We start from the raw sequence: 18,870 nt of genomic DNA, 5'->3' as shown, positions 1-18,870 counted from the left end.
ATGTATACTTGGACTCTGCAGGTTGTTGGATGTCAGGATTACCTAACTCAGTCTGACTACAGCCTTAGTTTGATTAAACTGTGCATGAATACGTCCAGACTCCAGATCACATGACCTCATGAAGTGATCCTATGACTCTGAGTGGCTGTATACACACACACACACGTTTGTTTGTTTGTTTGTTTGTTTGTTTGTTTGTTTGTTTGTTGGACAAAGTATGAATGTTAACAGTTTCTAGATGTATAATCTTTCAGGGGGTGCTTGGTGAAATGCGATGTAGGGCCCCCGTGGTGACGCTCCTGTTCTTTATTTCACAGAGAGAGAGTTCACAGACGATAATAGTGCAGCTGCAGTGAGGATGAGGAGGTGAAGAGGGAAGGCTGGGCGGATGGATGATGGGAGGAGTGATATCAGCACAGAGGGCAGAGATAAAACGACAGAGGGGGGTCTTCTTTTTCTTTCGCTCATTCTCCTTCGCCGTTTGTCTGCGATAAGGAGGAGGAGTAGAGGAGGAAGAAGAGGAGAAGGGGTGGAAGGAGGGGGGAGCTAAGAGACCCCGTCGCGTTTTGACCCTCGGAAACCTACACACCACCACCACCACCACCATCACTCCTCCTCCTCCTCCTCCTCCTCCTCTTTCTCTCCTCTGGATTCAGAAAACACCATCGCTCATTCGCAGCCGTGATATTTTGCCAGTCTGTGTCCGTGCGCTGCGCGGACAGCGAGCGCGAGGAGCCAAAAAGGAAGAGGACGCTATTCTTTCTCTGTCCTCCACACACGCACACGCGCGCACACGCACACACACACACCCACACACCCAGCATCCAGAGGCTGTGCGAGCCGGAGAGAGGGGCGCACCAGTCCAAGAAGGCGCCGCTGCTGCTGCCGTGCTCCTCCTCCTCCTCCTCCTCCTCCGCGGAGCTGCTGGATACACCGGACCGGATAAGACCCGACCCGGCCCGGACAGGACTGGAGTGGATACGGCACATATTTCCGTCTCGGTGGGACATTTCAGAGCGTTTACCAGAGCATGGAGATGATGTATGAACCAGCATCAGCATGAAGCTGCTTTATTACAGCGTTTATTAGCTCCGCGTGTAACAATGTGTAACAATGTGTAACAATGTCAACAGTCCGAGGTTCAGAAACCTTCAGTCCCGTCGTGATGTTGTCCTGTAAGACACGATGGACACTGTGTGTGTGTGTGTGTGTGTGTCACAGGTCGTTTGTGTTGTGTATTAATCGTGTTTACAAGTTTATAAGCGAAACACATGTACTTTGATTTCCAGGAGTGCGAGGACAGAGGAGAGACTGTAGCCCAGCTCAGCATCATCATCTCCGGGTTAGGACTGGCTGTCGAGCCGCATGGAGAAGAGGGTACGTCCTGCTGCTGCTGCTGCTGCTGTTGTTGTTGTTGTTGTTGTTCATGTGTTTCACAGTGTGCTCAGGATAAAGACACATATTTAAAAGGAATTACTAACACACACACACACACACACACACACACACACACACACAGGTTTGTGTGCAGGTCCTGTTAGGACGTTGCATTTATCACTAAACCTTCATCATAACCAGCAAATGCATTTATTCTAACTTTAACCTGATCAGGAGGTTGTGCCTCATTAGGACCAGGCTTTGGTCTCCCTGAGGATTACGGTTCTGGTTCTACATGTGAGGTGGCTGAAAACTAGTTTAAAGTCCGTCGGAATCACTAGTTATTGCAGTGATTAGATAGATAATTAGAGATTTGGGGTCATTTTGTCCACAGTGTGCTGAGTGAAAGTTGAGGAAACCATCCATTATTATTTTATTTTTTTGTCATTCTAAAATTCTTTATGGAAAGAAAAAAAAAATCTTGTTAAAGTGAGAAACATTTTACAAATCTGAAGCAAAACATTTAATAGCAGTTATGTGTAAAGGCTGGGAAATAATGAGGTTAAATGCAGATATAAAGCTGAACACAAACGATGTTTTGTTTCTCAAAGGAGAGAGACAACACTGTACAATAAAATACTACTGTTTATGATCTCAAAATACAATTATTACCTTTCATTTCAGATAATACCTGCTTTATTTCTTTGGCTTTTTAATGTTAAATGAAGGATATTTAAAAACAATGAAATTGACTCTCTATGGTCAAGTTCTGCTATAACATAAATAATTAAGCTTAACATAAAAATGTTATCATGAAGTGAACTTATTAATGTGATTTAGTCAATTCTGTGTATTTTTTATTTTTATCAATATAGTGTATATATATGTATATATATATATATAAATGTACATATATATTAAATGTATAATATTTAGTGTATTTCACAAATGTATTCAATACAATAAATATGATGATTATCAACAACAGTCTTTAAAACTATATACGATATCCAAAATCACCTGATTAATCCCCTTTAAACAAACGCAGACATGTCTTTATGAAGTGAGAAGCAACTTAATCACAGTCACCAGTGTTTAGCCTTTATTCAGTGGAGGTTAATGCACCTTCCGCATCGTACTGTATCTCTGTGAGAACAGGGAGGAGTTTATTTCTCAGCTCTCCTCAGACCAAGATTATTGTTGTGTGATGTCGTGTCAGTGAGGCGTTCTAATGGCACATAAGGGTTAGAGAGTAATCATTAAGAGGCAGAGGAGAGAGGACGTGCAGCTCTTGCAGCTCTTGCAGCTCAGTAAGTAGGTCAGTTTTTTTGCTACAGTGATTCAGAGGCAGGGCACAGGCTGGTGGCTGCAGGCCCACCCACAGGAGAGCAAGACTCTCCCAGTGTTTGGAAATATGGATATCACAAATCAAATGGGTGTGGATGTCCTGGATTTTACTGGATGACAGTGTCAGTTAATGCACCACAGAGTCTGTTATGTATAATGATGCTGTACGGTATATACTAATATATAATATATAATAGGCCTAAATTACAGTTTCAAATTTGCGCAGATGTTTGTGGAGTTTAAAAAAGTTTCAGCCTTTACTTTGCATACAACCTCAACAACAGTTCCAGATTTAATATGTCTCTTTATTGCTTTTTTTTTTATAAAATCCTTAAAGAGTTTTGTTTAGTTTTTTTTAAATATGAAAAAATATATTTGAACATTGTCAAAAAAAGATAAATCACAATATCTTGTTAAATAGTCTCTACTGGATTTCCATCAAATTGAATGAATTAATTTTCAGCAATTTAATGTTGTCAAAAGTCAATTATGAATGGATCAGATAGAAGAGCTGGTGAGTTTTGGATCTTTGGCCAAAGTGAATGAAACACTGGTGTTCTGCCTGTGATACTGTGGAACTGTGTCTGCTCCAATAACAATTTAAAAAGCTGTGATTACGTCTAAAGCCCGTGGACCACCTCTGCTGAGTGTTGGGTTCTTTTTCTGCAAGTGAATATTTGTCATCATGACTTGAACGCTTTGATCCGCGTGACGCGCAGAAACCCGATAGTGACCCGAGCGGAAAGAGAGACGAGCGATCCGATAGCGGTGCTCTCTGTATGAGACTCTCCTGCAGGAGGACTCATTTAAATCAGCTGTTATTCAATTCTCACAGGTCAAGATATATGTACAAAATAATCACCCTTGCATTAAAGCTTTATTTTGAGCATGTTAAACAGAATGAAGACATAATAATATGGATCTATACACACACACACACACACACACACACACACAGGTTCTCTTCATAGAGCAAACACTGAACACACAGGAGAAGAAAGACTTATCTCCTCCCACTTCCATACACTCGATATCTTTTTATTCTCTCAGTCAACGTCCAGAACTAACACATCTAACAGTTTGTACACAAATAACATATCTGATAATAGTTTGTGTGGAGTCCTGGTGGTTTAACGGAACCATTAAACACTTCACAAGACTGTTAATGTCTTATATGTCTGTATCTTCAGGGCAAGGGGAGAAGTTTGAAATGAGTCTATCTTGAGTTATCTTGATAAAATGTCAGGTAATATAAGATCGAGTTGAGCTCCTGATTTCATTGTGATTAGTATCAGCTTTGCATTATAGCAATCGCAAATCAATAAATATGACGTGTTCTTCTGTAATTACAATCTGTTTTTATCAATCCACGTCCACTTACAGTAAATGACAGGATGTGCTGTTATTTTGTCTTTTTCATTTTATTCTTTATCTTCATTTTGTATTTAAATTACACGTGAAAAGTTTCAGTATTCATAAACATTTAATTTTTACTGTATGGTTGTGTATATATCAGATATGATATTGTCCTCATGAACTAGCAATAATCTGTTATTGTCTTGTTTGTCGTGTTCGTCATTGCACCAGACTGAACCATTATATATTATATTGATATCTTGAACTATTGCTCAGGCCGAGACTAATGGAAACATTTGTCTTGAATTACCACAGCCTGTTGTCGTGTGTAGTGTGACCTGCCCGGGAGCACATCAGACCTTCTATGGCAGAGTTAATAAGGGTCACTGTAGCGGGTGCTTCCTGTCAGTGTGAGCCCAGTGAGTCCAGCAGGAAGAGACGCAGGCAGATCTGCTGACCTGAGCTGCAGTCAACCACAGATTAGCTCCATAACACAGAGAGTGTGTGTGTGTGTGTGTGTGTGTGTGTGTGTGTGTGTGAGACATGTATATTCATCATGCTCTGTGTGTAACATGCTGCTGTTTGTCTGTGTGTGAGTGTGAGTGTGTTCTTGTATTTGTTACCTCTTTAGGACCTTTTCTGTCATAAACACTGACTTTGTCAGGACCAGTAGTCCTCAAGGAGACCAAAACCTGGTCCTAATCAGGCAGAACCTCATTTCTGAGGAACTGGTTAAGGTTAGGTAAGGTTACGCTGTGTCCTGTCCAGTCAGAGGAAGCAAGGACACAATATTAGCAGCACCAGGACTATGTCATGTCTACAGGACACATGAAACATCAGCGTCTGAGGAGTTCTCAGGTTATCTGAATGTTTATGAAAGGGTTACTAGCTACTTCTCACATGAGAGCAGTGGTTCCCAAAGTCTGGCTCCAGATCCCCAGATGGGTCACAGGACATTTCTTTTGGGAACCCAAACAAATTTGCAACATTTTCCCGACTGTTTATTGAAGACGTCGCTACATTGTGAACAACTTTGCTCTCGTCATCTCGTTCACTGCACCTGAATTATTCATGTTGATGTTTGTTTCTCTTCCAATAATTCATTATGCAATGATTAGTTAGTGGGAGGATTGCAGTGACTGTAAATAAAACATGAAAACACAGTGAGGTGATGAATCTGTGACTGGATCATAAAACAGTTTTACTCTGACTAACAAAAACAAAAACATTTCATTTAACTCACAGGTGAGAAGGTGAAACGTTTAAAATAATAAAAATGAATGAATAAACAAACCTCATGGTGATTAATTGATTATTCAATTAGTCAAAGGTACCTTTTGGTAATTCTCCATACGTTTCAATTCACACACATAGTTCAGCCATATTTCCGTCATGTCAGGCTGAGGCTCTCTCATGACATCACAATCTGACGTGACGTGTTTTCCTGTGTTTCAGTATGAAGAGCTGGTGCACTACTCTGGGTCAGAGGTCATGTCGGTGGGGGGGTACGGAGACGACGTCAGGCCGCTTCCTCACCCACAGTACGGACCCACCATCCCAGACTCACTCAAACACCACAAAGACCAGATCTATGGGTGAGTGTGTGTGTGTGTGTGTGTGTGTGTGTGTGTGTGTGTGTTGTTCACATTATGGATAACATTAAGCAAATGATTACATTTTAAGTTGAAGTTAGGATGAGGTTATGGTTAGGCCAGTACTAGTTATGGTTAAGGGTTAGCCTAAGTCTCCAGGTGATGTCTTCTGAAGCCATGTAGCCCTGACGGTGTGTGCGTGATTTATGTTTAAGAGAAAACAACAACATGCACACAATGTGTTTACAGCTGTTTTAATGAAGCTCTCATGTTACACCTTCTGTAAATGTGTGTGTGCAGTGTGTCTTTGTACAGTATCGCACGTTAACCGTCTCAATGTGTGTGTGTGTGTGTGTGTGTGTGTGTGTGTGTGTGTGTGTGTGTGTGCGTGCAGACACCCACTGTTTCCACTGCTGGCCTTAGTGTTTGAGAAGTGCGAGCTGGCCACCTGCTCCCCTCGAGACCCCACCTCCCTCTCTGCCACCTCCCACCTCCCAGGCATGACCAACCACAGTGACGTTTGCTCCTCTGACTCCTTCAACGATGACATCGCTGCTTTTGCTAAGCAGGTGAGTGACAGCAAGGAGAGCCAATCACAAAGCACAGCTCAGTTTTCTGTTTTGTTGTATGTAACAGGATGAACTTGTGTTTGCAGATCCGTTCAGAAAAGCCCATATTCTCCTCCAACCCAGAGCTGGACAACTTGGTATGATGCACTCTGAAAACACACTCAGTACATCGTCACACATGTACCAATAAAGTCTTATGTGTCTCCTCCACTCAGATGATCCAGGCCATACAGGTCCTTCGTTTTCATCTGCTGGAGTTAGAGAAGGTTGGTGGATGCACGCCATGTTTTTCTTCTTAAACACGTACATGTACATATATATATATATATATATATATATATGTGTGTGTGTATATATATATATACATATATATATATATGTGTGTGTGTATATATATACATATATATATACACATACATTTATATGTATGTATGTATATATATATATATATATATATATATATATATATATGTGTGTATATACATATATATATACGATGTAGCTGAGGTTGGCACAGCACCTCCCGCGACCCTCTGGTGGAGGATAAAGCGGTAGATGATGATGATGATGATATATATATATATACATATTCATATATATTTATATATACATATATATATGTATATATAAATATATATAAACCCCCAAAAAGACTCTAAACCCGGGGTGTCAAACTCTGGCCCCCCCGGCCCGCGAGGCCATAACGAATGACCACTGGAGTGGACCCGCTGGTCTTATACAGCGCCTGTTTGGCTAATATACATGTGTGAATATCAAGCCCCCAGGACAGATGTGCTTAATTGATCTTAAAAAAAGTTGCCTTATAATAAATCGATGTTGCTTTAAATAGTTCATTGACTATAAACTACATTTTCACAATGCATGGCAATTATGTTATTATCCGGGAAATGACGGCATTCCGCCAATAGATGGCAGTGTTTACATTAGTGTTTAATTACTACTACAAGTGAGATTAAGCAGATTGAGAAATATCCACAAATGATCCTTAAATGTTCAGGAGCTAAAAGATTGATGCAGATAAAAAAAACTCTTTGTGCATTAAGAAAAAACAGTACAATCTGCCTTTACACCACATACACATTTTTAATTTTTTGGTCATTTATTTTTAGACAATATTTTAATCAGTTATCATATTTTAAAAATTAGATCGAGCCCAAAATTTTTCAACTCGAGGTAATGTTTGAGCGAGCATCAAATAGAACAACATTTGTCATTTTTAAATAATAAACTTATATCTATAAAATCTATTTATTTCAGAAATAATTTTAATACAAACCTATAGTCTTTTTTCCGATGTAAAAGCTAAAGTACAGATTTCTTATGGAAAGACAAAAACAAGCCAAATTAAAACATTTTTGTTTTGGCCCGTGATGGATTTGAGTTTGACAGCCGTGCTGTAAACGCTATAGGACATAAACCAGACCTGACATCTACAAAGATAAGCAACAGTGAATCAAGCACCAGACAGAGGTGAGATAAGGACGTCATCACGGTGGAGATTTCCCCACAAACACAACATGACAATCAACAGCATTTACTGTGACTACTGTGACGCTGAGTGTCTGTTTAATAACACACTTTCTCCACTGTTGTTTCTTGTTAGTGGACTTTTATAAATCTAATGAAACTACTGCGTCCTGTTGACACCAGCCTGTAACATGATATATAAGTTGCTGTATTATTATTATGGATTGATGGTAAAGAGCTGAAACACTCATCTGATTTATATAAAAGTATATAACTTTTAATCTACAGTACATAGATTTAAAAAAAATAATAATACAGTTTTACGATGAATAAATCAATTCAGAAACAAATGAATCAATAAATTATAATGAACAAAACAAAAGGAATCTTTGCCTTTCAATTTAGACGTTTGGTCAAACGTTGAAAGACATTAAAGAAAACATTTACAGAGTTTCCAACATGACTATATATTAATATTTCTGTGAGACTGATGAAACATGAATTACACACCACAGGAAGTGACTTCACTGATGTGTCTTTAGGTCCATGACCTGTGTGATAACTTCTGCCATCGCTACATCACCTGTCTGAAGGGCAAAATGCCCACAGACCTGGTGCTCGATGAGCGGGAAGGCGGCTCCAAGTCTGACATGGAGGACTTCACTGGATCCTGCACCAGTCTGTCAGACCAGGTGAGACCAGAACCACTGTTCCCTCTTTACCTGCTGGGAATTCTGCAGCTTTCCATACTCAGAATTATCTCCCTCCCTCCCTCCCTCTGTCCCTCTCTCTCTCTCTCCCTCCCTCCCTCCCTCCGTCCCTCCCTCCCTCCCTCTGTCCCTCTCTCTCTCTCCTGCAGAACATGTCATGGCTCAGGGAGCCTGATGACTGTGCATCTACTGCTCTTGGAACACCAGGCACCTGTGGCCTGCCCTCACATAGCACAGCGGACAACTGTAGTGACACTGGTACAGCCACACACACACACACACACACACACACACACACACTGTGTTACCTGGTAACAATATTTCTCTAAATGACTGAACTTCCATTCAGTTAAACAGCCTAAATAAACTGTATATCACGATATCTTTTTCTATAATATAGAAATAACAATATTATATCAGGGCATTTAAATAAAAAAACACCTCTTTCTAAATAGGCAATAAAAAGACGACATTAAAACGAGCAAATTCAATATTGTGAAGAAAGAAAAACAAGAAAATCAAGCAGGCAAACAAATGTGGAATCTGCACTTGGAGACTGATACAAATACAATTCTTACTTAGCTTTCTATCTATTCATCCCTAATATCATTTCACACTAATACCCAGTTAGAGTCCCTAAGACACAGTGTCCCCCTGTTGTGTGGCCCTGCAGGTGATGGTCTGGATGGAGGAGTGGCCTCCCCCAGCACAGGAGAGGATGATGATTCTGACAGAGACAGGAGGAACAGCAAGAAGAGAGGGATCTTCCCAAAAGTGGCCACAAACATCATGAGAGCGTGGCTCTTCCAGCACCTGTCGGTGAGAGAGAGACGAGAGCATCAAGTCATAAAGCAAAGGGATTAGTATGAGACGAGAACAGACAGAGAGGTGAAGTGACTGTTCAAATGGAGGTCAATGAAATCAAATGAAAAATCAGGGGATTCAGTGATTATGTGAATATGTTCCACAATGAATAACAGCGGAAGTGAAGCAGTTACATTAGAGGATGGTTGAATGTGTCACACCTGCCTCTTTAGTTGTACTTTACTCCATTTATTACAGAATGTGTATGTTTATACACTTTATGACCTTTATCTGGCATAAACGTTGACTTTGTCAGGACCAGTAGTTCTCATGGAGCCCAAAGCCTGGTCCTAAAGAGCCAGAACCTCATTTCTGAGGAACTGGGTTGGGTATTGACTGGTTATGGTTAAGGTTAGGGATCAGGGTTTGTTAAGGCTGTCCAAATGAATGGATGTCAATGCAGTGTCCTCAGAAGAATAGCTCTGCTAACGTGTGTGTGTGTGTGTGCATGTGCATTATGGGGCCATTTAATGTCAACACACTATACTAAAAACGTGTATACAGCGTCTCTGCGATGACATCAATTCCATTCAATTCAATGTTATTTGTATAGCACCAAATCATAACACACATGATCTCAGGTGTGTACATAGACAACATCAAGGAGAGCAGAGAAACACAACAGTTCACACAATGAGCAAACACTAGGCATCAGTGGAGAGAAAAAACTCCCTCTTAACAGAAGAAGAAATCTCTGACAGAACCAGACTCACACATGTGCAGCATCTGCCTCGACCGGTTGGGGTGAAAGGAAAATGGGGGACAGAGGAGAGGTGGGGGACAGAAAGGGGGGAGAGAAAGGACAAGAGGGAGATGAGGTAGAGACAGAAGAGAGAGAGAGAGACCAGGAGCAGATACACAACAACTGTATCAAGTTACAAGTTTATACAGTCAATGATATCGACTTTTAATTATAGCACAATAATAATGGTGATGATAAGTATGATATGGATAGCCTCGAAAACTGGATCTGGATCCTGCAACCTGCAAGATGAGAATACAGAGAGAGAGAGAGGGAGGGAAGGAAGGAAGGACACAAACTAGGGAGAGAAAGAGACAAGGTTAATGACATATAAAAAGTCATATTCATACCCTGAGTGTGAGAGTGTCAGTCACGCGTGCACACGTTAAGGCGCCTGAAGCGTTGGCTTTAGTACAATTTAGTACAATAGTGACACACGCGTTAACGCCTATAGCGTGTGCACGCCATTAACGGGATGTTAAGGAATATCAGGGACTGAACCATCGCTCAGGAAGAGGCTGTGATCCAGTGTATAAAGTGTACTTTATACACTGGATCATCAGGACCTGACAGTGATTCTGCAGATCAGCTGTAACACAGAGAGAAGAAAGCACAACTTATAGATTAATCAGGATATTTTTATTTGTAAGCAGCTGAAATTATTCCGTAAAGAAATAAATAATTAAAATAATTAAAAACAATGAATTAATAATAATTAAATAATTATTTAAAATAAATCATTTTATTTTAATAAAAATAAATAATCAATAATATTAATTAATTAAATTAAATTAAATTAAATTAAATTAAATTAAATTAAATTAAATTAAATTAAATTAAATCAAATTAAATTAAGCGTGCACACAGGCGTCCGCTGCATTCACACGTGACACAACACTTATATAATGCAATATATCGCACGCGTGTTTTTCAGTGTTTATGCAGCGAAGGTGACACGGTTAAGACGTTTTAGTATAGTGTGCTGGCATAAAACCCTGCCCCCCATAGTATGTGTGTGTGTGTGCTGATGTGAATCCAGATTGTTCATCAGTATTCCCACTGAGAGTTCACCCACATTAAACCCTTACCTTTATGTCCTTTCCCAGCACCCATACCCTTCTGAGGAGCAGAAGAAGCAGCTGTCACTGGACACGGGACTGACCATCTTGCAGGTCAACAACTGGTCAGTGCACCTCCAATCAATATAGTCATTTTCACCTGAGGGCTCGTCAATCATGACTTAAACTGCCTTGTTTTAATGGAAGCCGTCGACTTTCACTTTGACAGCGTGGCCGTTGCCACGTCAACAGCAGGTTGGCGGGATCACATTTTAGCACAAACATGGCAACAACATGTCTCACTCAGCATTTGTTTGTGAAGCTGCACACCAGTACAATCCACTGACTTCATGCAAATCACTGTCCAATAATCAGATGATCATTCATGCATTCACAGGAAAAACATAAAACATTTCAGACGTGAATTCTGAATTCTGTCTGGAGAATTGGATCCGTACATTCTTCAGAGTTTGGTGAACAGAGGATCCCGGGAATAACAACCTTACAATGTACACACGCTATTCCTATTATCTCATGTTTACCAAATACTGAGCTATATAAATATAAATATCTGGAGCTTCAGTGCTGCTTCAGTGCTGCTTCAGTGCTGCTTCACTGTACACGACAGTCGTTTACTCACACACTCACAGGTGATGTGCGTTTTCTACTCTGCTAAATTGCACTGTTTGTGTTTGAACTCCTGCTGCAGCAAGCACACACCTACTGACCTAATCAATGCAGATCAATCAATTATCACAGCGCGGATCAATACATGCTCTGCCCTGATTTATGTTGACCTCTCAAAGGGTTAAACTGTCTCCTGGTCGGCCTTTTCCTTCATTAACGCTCCACCTCTCTCTCTCTCTCTCTCTCTCTCTCTCGCGCTCTCTCTGTCTCTCTCTCTCTGTCTCTCTCTCTCTGTCTCTCTCTTTTTCTCTGTCTCTCTCTTTTTCTCTGTCTCTGTCTGTCTCTCTCTTTTTCTCTCTCTCCCTCTCTCTCTCTGTCTCTGTCTCTCGCTCTCTCTGTCTCTGTCTGTCTCTCTCTCTGTCTCTGTCTCTCCCTCTCGCTCTCGCTCTCTCTGTCTCTGTCTCTCGCTCTCTCTGTCTCTCTGTCTCTGTCTCTCTCTGGACCGTGTGCAGGTTCATAAATGCCAGGAGGAGAATAGTCCAGCCAATGATTGACCAGACAAATCGCTCAGGTCAGTGACTGTACACACACACACACACACACACACACACACACACACACACAATGACAATGACAACATGTGCTGTGTGTAAAACAGTTGCAGATTATGACAGTGTGTGTGTGTGTGTGTGTGTGTGCGTGGTCTCACAGGTCAGGGGGGCCCCTACAGTCCAGAGGGAGCGGCCCTCGGGGGCTACGGGCTCGAGGGACAGGCCCACCTCGGTCTGAGAACAGCAGGTATGGAAGCCTGTAGGTGATCACTGGAGAGCTCTGCAATTCACCCATTCACAAATCTCTTTTTACTGTTAGACATCATTCACACCAGTTCACCCTCATCAGCATGTGCAGGTGTGTCAGTGGCATCCATTGTTTTTTAAATGATTTGTTCATCTTCACAAAAATAACAATTTCATCCAGAATTCTGGGCCTTTATCCTGAAGAAAGATTCTGTCACTTACTTTTTACATTTACTCAATTATAGTTGGATAGTTTTGATTAGAAGAAAATTAGGTTTAATAGAAAAAAGACAATGTTAAGGTGTTCATGTTATTACTAAATCTAAAGCCAAATATTATCAAATGAAATGTTCTTGTTTTAAGAAGAAATACTCTTCCTTAGCTAGAATACTTAACTCGTCAAGAAAGTAAAATAAGCTTCATTTCTGGGAATTTGCTCTTAATTTTTGTCTAAACAGCAAAAAAAATTGCCAAGCAAGTTTTGCACTACAAAAACATCTAATGTTAAAAAAAACATATTTCACTTTATCTTAATAAGATATTACAGCTTGGTTTAAACTACAAATGTTATTATTTTAAGACAACTTATATTACCAGCTCATTCTAGAATATGCTTCTGGGAAAAACAATTTCCCAGAAATAAGGTTTATTTGACTTCATTAATAATCAACTTTTGCTTTGTTAAAATGTTTATGGCCTCAAAGAGACAAAGATTATTATTATTATTTCAATATTTACAAGGAATTAAGAGGGACTCACCAAGTGATGTGTTGGAGGTGGTTGCACTTGAACACATCATTTGTCATAACATCAGTGTATTTTGTCACTAAGTTCACATTCTGCTGCTTTTCTAGTGTCTGTGTGAAAAGCGTCTCATTCAGTCTATTTGTTTACATTGATTTAAAGCAGCCCACCACTAAATATCAAGTTAGAATAATTTCATTTTTATTGTGTTTATTTATTGTGAACCAAACACTTTTGAAATGTGGTCACAAATATCGTTATTATCATGACAGAATATCCATCTGGGGGGGGGGGGGGGGGGGGGGGGGTAACATCGAGTCCTTTCTGCATGTGTGTGTGTGGGTTTTGTCCAGATTCTTCCTCCCACAGTCCTAAAACATGCAATATGAGGATTAGGATTAGGTCAATCGGACACTCTAAATTGACCGTAGGTGTGAGAGTATTGGTGCATTTCCACCGGCAGCTGCTCAGGCGAGGTTCTAAAAGCACGCTGAGTAAGTAACTATGCGATGATTGGTCAGACTGTCGTCACAGGAAGAGACGTCTCACACACAAATCAAGCTGAACAGAGTTGAACTGTAGATCACTTAAAACTACTTAACAATCCTAACAACGTGGGTTAATCTCCAACAACTACAGGAGTCTGCTGTAAAGTCACTGTGTGTGTGTGTGTGTGCGTGTGTGTGCGTCGCGGATAGAACAAAGTCACTGCAGTTTCACTCAGCCGTGCAGTGATGACTCCGCCCACGTTAAGTAGGTACTTATTGTAGTGGAGATGCCGCGCCGTGCCGTGCCGTGCCGTGCCGCGCCGAGGCAAGGCGAGCCGGTGGAAATGCGCCATATGTGTCCCTGCGATGGTGAACTGTCCAGGGTGAACCCCGCCTATCGCCCCATGTCAGCTGAGGAGTATAAAGCGGTAGAAAATGGATGGATGGAAGATTTTAGCCCTGCCTCTACTGTACAGTTACAGTTTAGTAGTTCAAGTTCAGTTTATTCATAATAAAGTGAACTTACTGTTTGCTCTCTTTGCTCTCCAGGTCTGCAGGCCATGTCTTCTCTGCAGGGTGACTACTCCAGTGCTCTCCTGTCCCAGCCCGGCTACCCTCCTCACCCAGGACCCTCCCTTCACCCTTACCCAGGCGCCCACCCTCACCCCGCCATGCTGCTCCACCCACCGCCACATGCACACCCTGCTGAGCCGCTGCTCGCGCAGGCTCTGGACATACATGCACACTAGCTGTAGGGGTTGTGTGTGTGTGTGTGTGTGTGTGTGTATAATGTATAATGTATAATGACACACCCACACACACACACACACACACACTATTTAAAAAAACAACCATTGCTCCAAAGTTTACATTCCTGACTGCGAGACTCTGACCTCAAACACACACGTGCACGCGTCGAGTCTGGACCCACAGGTTTAAGCCATACCTCTGCCAGAGTAAAAGTGCTTCCTTCCTCTTTGTCATGTGGGTGAGACCAATGCTTTTAACTCCATTTCCCATCATGCCTGCTGAAACCACAGGAGGAGAGGACGGGACGAGGATTTGCCCTCAGACAACAGCACATGACTGACGTGACTGAGCGGCTCTCTGATCCTTCCTCACTCACACAAACACACACCACTTGTTTTTTTTTCTTATTCTATTTTTATATTTATGTGTGTGTGTGTCTCGGCACATTCATAATAGCTTGTTGAAAACGTGTTTTTTTTTCTCAGCATGAAGCTAAACACGATGAATGTCACACACACACACACACACACACACATGCAACATACCATTTACACACACACTGAGAGCCATTTACACACACACAAACACACAAAAGATTCTGTAAGCATTTCTAATGTGTGTGTGTGTGTGTGTGTGTGTGTGTGTGAGGGGAGCTGCAACCAAAGGCCTCTTTAAACACTGAGCCCCTCCCACTCTGCCTGCACCACTGAAACATTTCTGAATGATGATCGTTAAAGTATTAAAATGTGTTTTTCTAACATGTGTCTGTGAGTCAGTGTCTGAAAACAGCTGTTAGATAAATGGAGTAGGTGGTTAGTTACACAACATTTGCATAATATGAATAAAATATGATGTAATGAAACAATTGTTATTTATATTACATATATTTCTATCTATATAATATATATATATATATATATATACATATTGTTCTACTTACAGGCAGATACACAATTCAGTCTGATACAGCACAATCTTAAATAATCTAAAAGCATTATAGTGAGAGTGTATACAGTATAGTATCTATATATGTGTGTGAATATAATATATAATGAAGACATAAACAGTCATTTAGTTATCTTATAATTATATTATAATGAAATCAAATATATAAGTTAACAGAAGAGTTGGTCATTTTAATAAGTATATGAAAGAATATACATTGATATACTTACATTTGGACTATGGTCTTAATCAAGTCTTAATATCAGGCCAGGTCTCATGTGCAACTATCGCTGTCATCTACAGTAGAATAGAAACTTTTTACTTTTGCCATGTTGGTTTATACTGTTTGTAAATGAGTAACTTCTTCATGTTGGAAAGAGGGAATCGCTGCTCTGTGCAGCACATGTTCTTCATGTGTCTGACAAATAAACCACCAAATGTATTTGAATATCATGTGTTTCTATTCAATATCATAAAGACTAAATGCACTCAATTCAAAAACAGATAAGACTTCGTGTTTTAAAGCAGCTGCTGAACATGATGAATTCCTTCATGAGACATTCAAGCAAATCTTTACTATCAAAGGAGCATTTCTTGAAAACTGGTGTCATCTCTGTGTCATCAGTCATGTCGTCTCCTCCTCTGACAGATTACTGCAGGCCACAGCCGCAGTAATCTGTCACACACACTGGATTATCACAAGTCTAATACCTTTTCATGTTTCTAGCTCAGTTTTCAAGTCTTTACACGCTTCTCTCCTGATAGTTTATCACTATAAATTAAAGATGTGTGAGCAACTTTTATCCACTGACTTCCACACACCGAACCACCGCCCCCTGCCCCCATTCAGCCCAGGGCATTAGGGCCGGGTGGTTGGAGGGTCAGGGGCCAGAGTTCAGACAGAGGTCACCAGGAAATGTGGCACCCGGGTCCTGATCTCAGCAACCGTCCACTTTTCATTTCTCTTTGTCACTCACACACTCATCCTCCCACTTCCACTCAGGCGTTTGCTCTCATGTGAAACCGTGCACTTTGTTTCAACATGTGAACTTTGGAAAGTGACTGTGGTTTATTATTATTATTATTATTATTATTATAATATATAAGCTGAGCTTGAACTGAGGGAAAAAAGGGAACCAAGGTTAAAGGGATCATTTGTTGTGTGTGATTGTGTGAGTCTGCGACACAGACACACAAGTCTGTGTCTCAGGCTGATTAATGGAAAGAGCACGGTCCATACACCACTCACAGGTTCCTCCACATGATGGACTTTTTTAATGGCATTTTAGACACTAAAGTAAAGTGTTTTAAAGTTTGTCTAATGCAAATATCTACAGCACTTTTATACTTTAAGTTGGTGGTTCTCAAACTTTTTGTGAGGAAGAAATTTCCCATGAAATTGTAACAATGTGTCAAGTATAACATTTATTGAATCAATATTAGAAGAAACATTTCACTTTTCTTTCAATAATCTGTTGTACAAATAACATTTGTACAAATGTTTGAGACACAACACAGAGAGGTCCAAAAGTTCCGCCAGTTAAACTTAGGACTTAACTAAAGGGTCACCCCTGAGCATCACAGGTGCTGTCTGCACACCAGTGAGGGCGAGATCAACCCCAGCTGCGTGACGACAGGAACCATCCCCATGTTATAACAAGACATAACGGTATAGCTCAGTGGTAGAGTGAGTCGTCTTTCAGTTGGAAGGTTCTGCGTTTGATTCCTGACATGCCAGTGTGTCCTTGGGCAAGACACTGAACCCCACGTTGCTTTTGACGTCTGTGCAGCAGAATGTGAATGGGTATGAAAGGGTGAGACCAGTTCACTCACAGAATATACGGAACAAGATTCAAATGTTTTAAAACATGTAAGAGTCCTTGTTCTGCATCCATCCTTTCCTGAGACCTTGAATGACTACAGTTGTATTTATTGTATGTGATGGAAATCTGCCTTTCAAAACAACAACAACAACAACAACAACAACAGTCCTATAATGAACAATCATCACTCACAAGACCTGAGCTTGTGATTCTCACACCAACACTGACTCCATTAGATGGTGGAAATCATTCTGCATACAATCTGTGTTTATGGTGACAAACAGAGAGGAGAGTGTGTGTGTGTGTGTGTGTGTGTGTGTGTGTGAGTGATACTGCAGCAGGTCATTCAGCCTCAGAGCAGATGTCACTGACGTTTAAATCATTTTAATATATATATATATATATATATATATATATATATTTTTAAATAAAATCCACATGACTTGAGTCATTTTGTGAAACAGTGTGTATGAGTGTGTGCTTGCACAGTGTGTGCAGGATGTTGCATGTTCTGAGTGTACATCACTACATTCCTTATGATGTTATTATTATTATTTTTTGAATCAATTCCTTGGTTTGAATTTGACCGTTTGTGGCTGTTGAGAGTAAATGAACACACGTGTGATGCCAATGCCCGTGTGAGTGTCAGCGCACATAAATATGCACAATTCCATTTTAACATAAAGTGTGTGTGTGTGTGTGTGTGTGTGTGTGTGTGTGCGTGTGTGTGTGTGTGCGTGTGTGTGTGTGCGTGTGTGTGTGTGTGTGTGCGTGTGCATTAGTCTGGTGGTCATTAATCATTGAATTACACACCTGTCAGAGTTCAGACAGTGGGAGAGAGGGCAGGAGGGTGCAGGGGGACGGAGGAATGCAGCAGAGGACCAACTTAATGACAGACACAGAGAGTGAATGAAAAAAGCTTGTGTGGTTGTAAAGAGAAAGAAAGTTTTATTGTGTGTGTGTGTGTGTGTGTGTGAGCGTGTGACAGCTGCGGTAAAGACAACGACACGTACGAGTGATGGAGGAGCACAAAGCCAAAGTCACTGCAGTCACTGCATCATTCAAACTGAGGGAGGACGAGGTTTAAGCTGAACATTCTTTATTTGTATTAAAGTCAACTGTGTGTTTTAATACCTTCATACAATGTTGTAATAGATGAGTTCTCGACAGTATTCATACAGCACATTTTATTTATTTTATATTAATATTGCCTATAACAGGGGTCAGCATGCACAGTTTTTTACGCATTTGAACATCTTCATCAGGCAAAATCTTTTTTTCTACTAATTCATTGAAACTATTCAACACAAATGGCACATTTGAGAGATTTTGGATTAAAAAGTCATTTGAATATTACTAGTGTCTTAAAACTGCTCTTTGCCTCATTCTGATGAATCTACTGGGCCGGGACAGTTTTGGCTCTTGGGCTGCCAGTTGCTGACCACTGGTCTATAATAGACACATATACTGTATAAAGTACATTAGATAGTCTTTATATTTTTTATGAGTGTTTATGCTGTTTTTTTAAAAAAACAAACAAATTCCTTGTATTGTGAACGCTTTACTTAATAAACCTGATTCTGATGACAATAT

The 18,870-nt window shown here is 40.6% G+C and overlaps 1 protein-coding gene across 2 annotated transcripts; it reads left to right on the top strand.

Annotated features, from left to right (window-relative positions):
• The first annotated feature begins 459 nt into the window (after positions 1 to 459).
• meis3 (myeloid ecotropic viral integration site 3) lies at positions 460 to 15,267 on the top strand. Of its 2 annotated transcripts, none has more exons than XM_058634638.1 (13): positions 460 to 1,041; positions 1,290 to 1,377; positions 5,536 to 5,675; positions 6,067 to 6,241; positions 6,328 to 6,378; positions 6,457 to 6,507; positions 8,272 to 8,421; positions 8,589 to 8,697; positions 9,113 to 9,258; positions 11,152 to 11,228; positions 12,243 to 12,301; positions 12,442 to 12,528; positions 14,309 to 15,267. In XM_058634638.1, exons 2-13 carry the CDS (start codon positions 1,366 to 1,368, stop codon positions 14,506 to 14,508), a joined length of 1,257 nt encoding a protein of 418 aa, XP_058490621.1. In that variant the 5' UTR covers positions 460 to 1,041; positions 1,290 to 1,365; the 3' UTR covers positions 14,509 to 15,267. The 2 variants fall into 2 exon arrangements, with proteins under 2 accessions (XP_058490621.1, XP_058490620.1); XM_058634637.1 differs by having other exon boundaries at positions 461 to 1,001.
• Positions 15,268 to 18,870: the final 3,603 nt, after the last annotated feature.

This window comes from Solea solea, chromosome 7, assembly GCF_958295425.1.
Source record: "Solea solea chromosome 7, fSolSol10.1, whole genome shotgun sequence".
In the NCBI taxonomy this organism is placed as follows: Eukaryota; Metazoa; Chordata; class Actinopteri; order Pleuronectiformes; family Soleidae; genus Solea; species Solea solea.
The sequence above is the reverse complement of the archived record's forward strand: the minus strand, read 5'-3'. Positions and strand labels throughout refer to the sequence as shown.

Bases quoted from the DNA above. Each gene is read 5' to 3' on its own strand.
- meis3 (XM_058634638.1), top strand. The intron at 6,379-6,456 runs GTATGATGCACT...TCCTCCACTCAG, and splicing joins ACCCAGAGCTGGACAACTTG to ATGATCCAGGCCATACAGGT. The intron at 12,529-14,308 runs GTATGGAAGCCT...TTTGCTCTCCAG, and splicing joins CCTCGGTCTGAGAACAGCAG to GTCTGCAGGCCATGTCTTCT.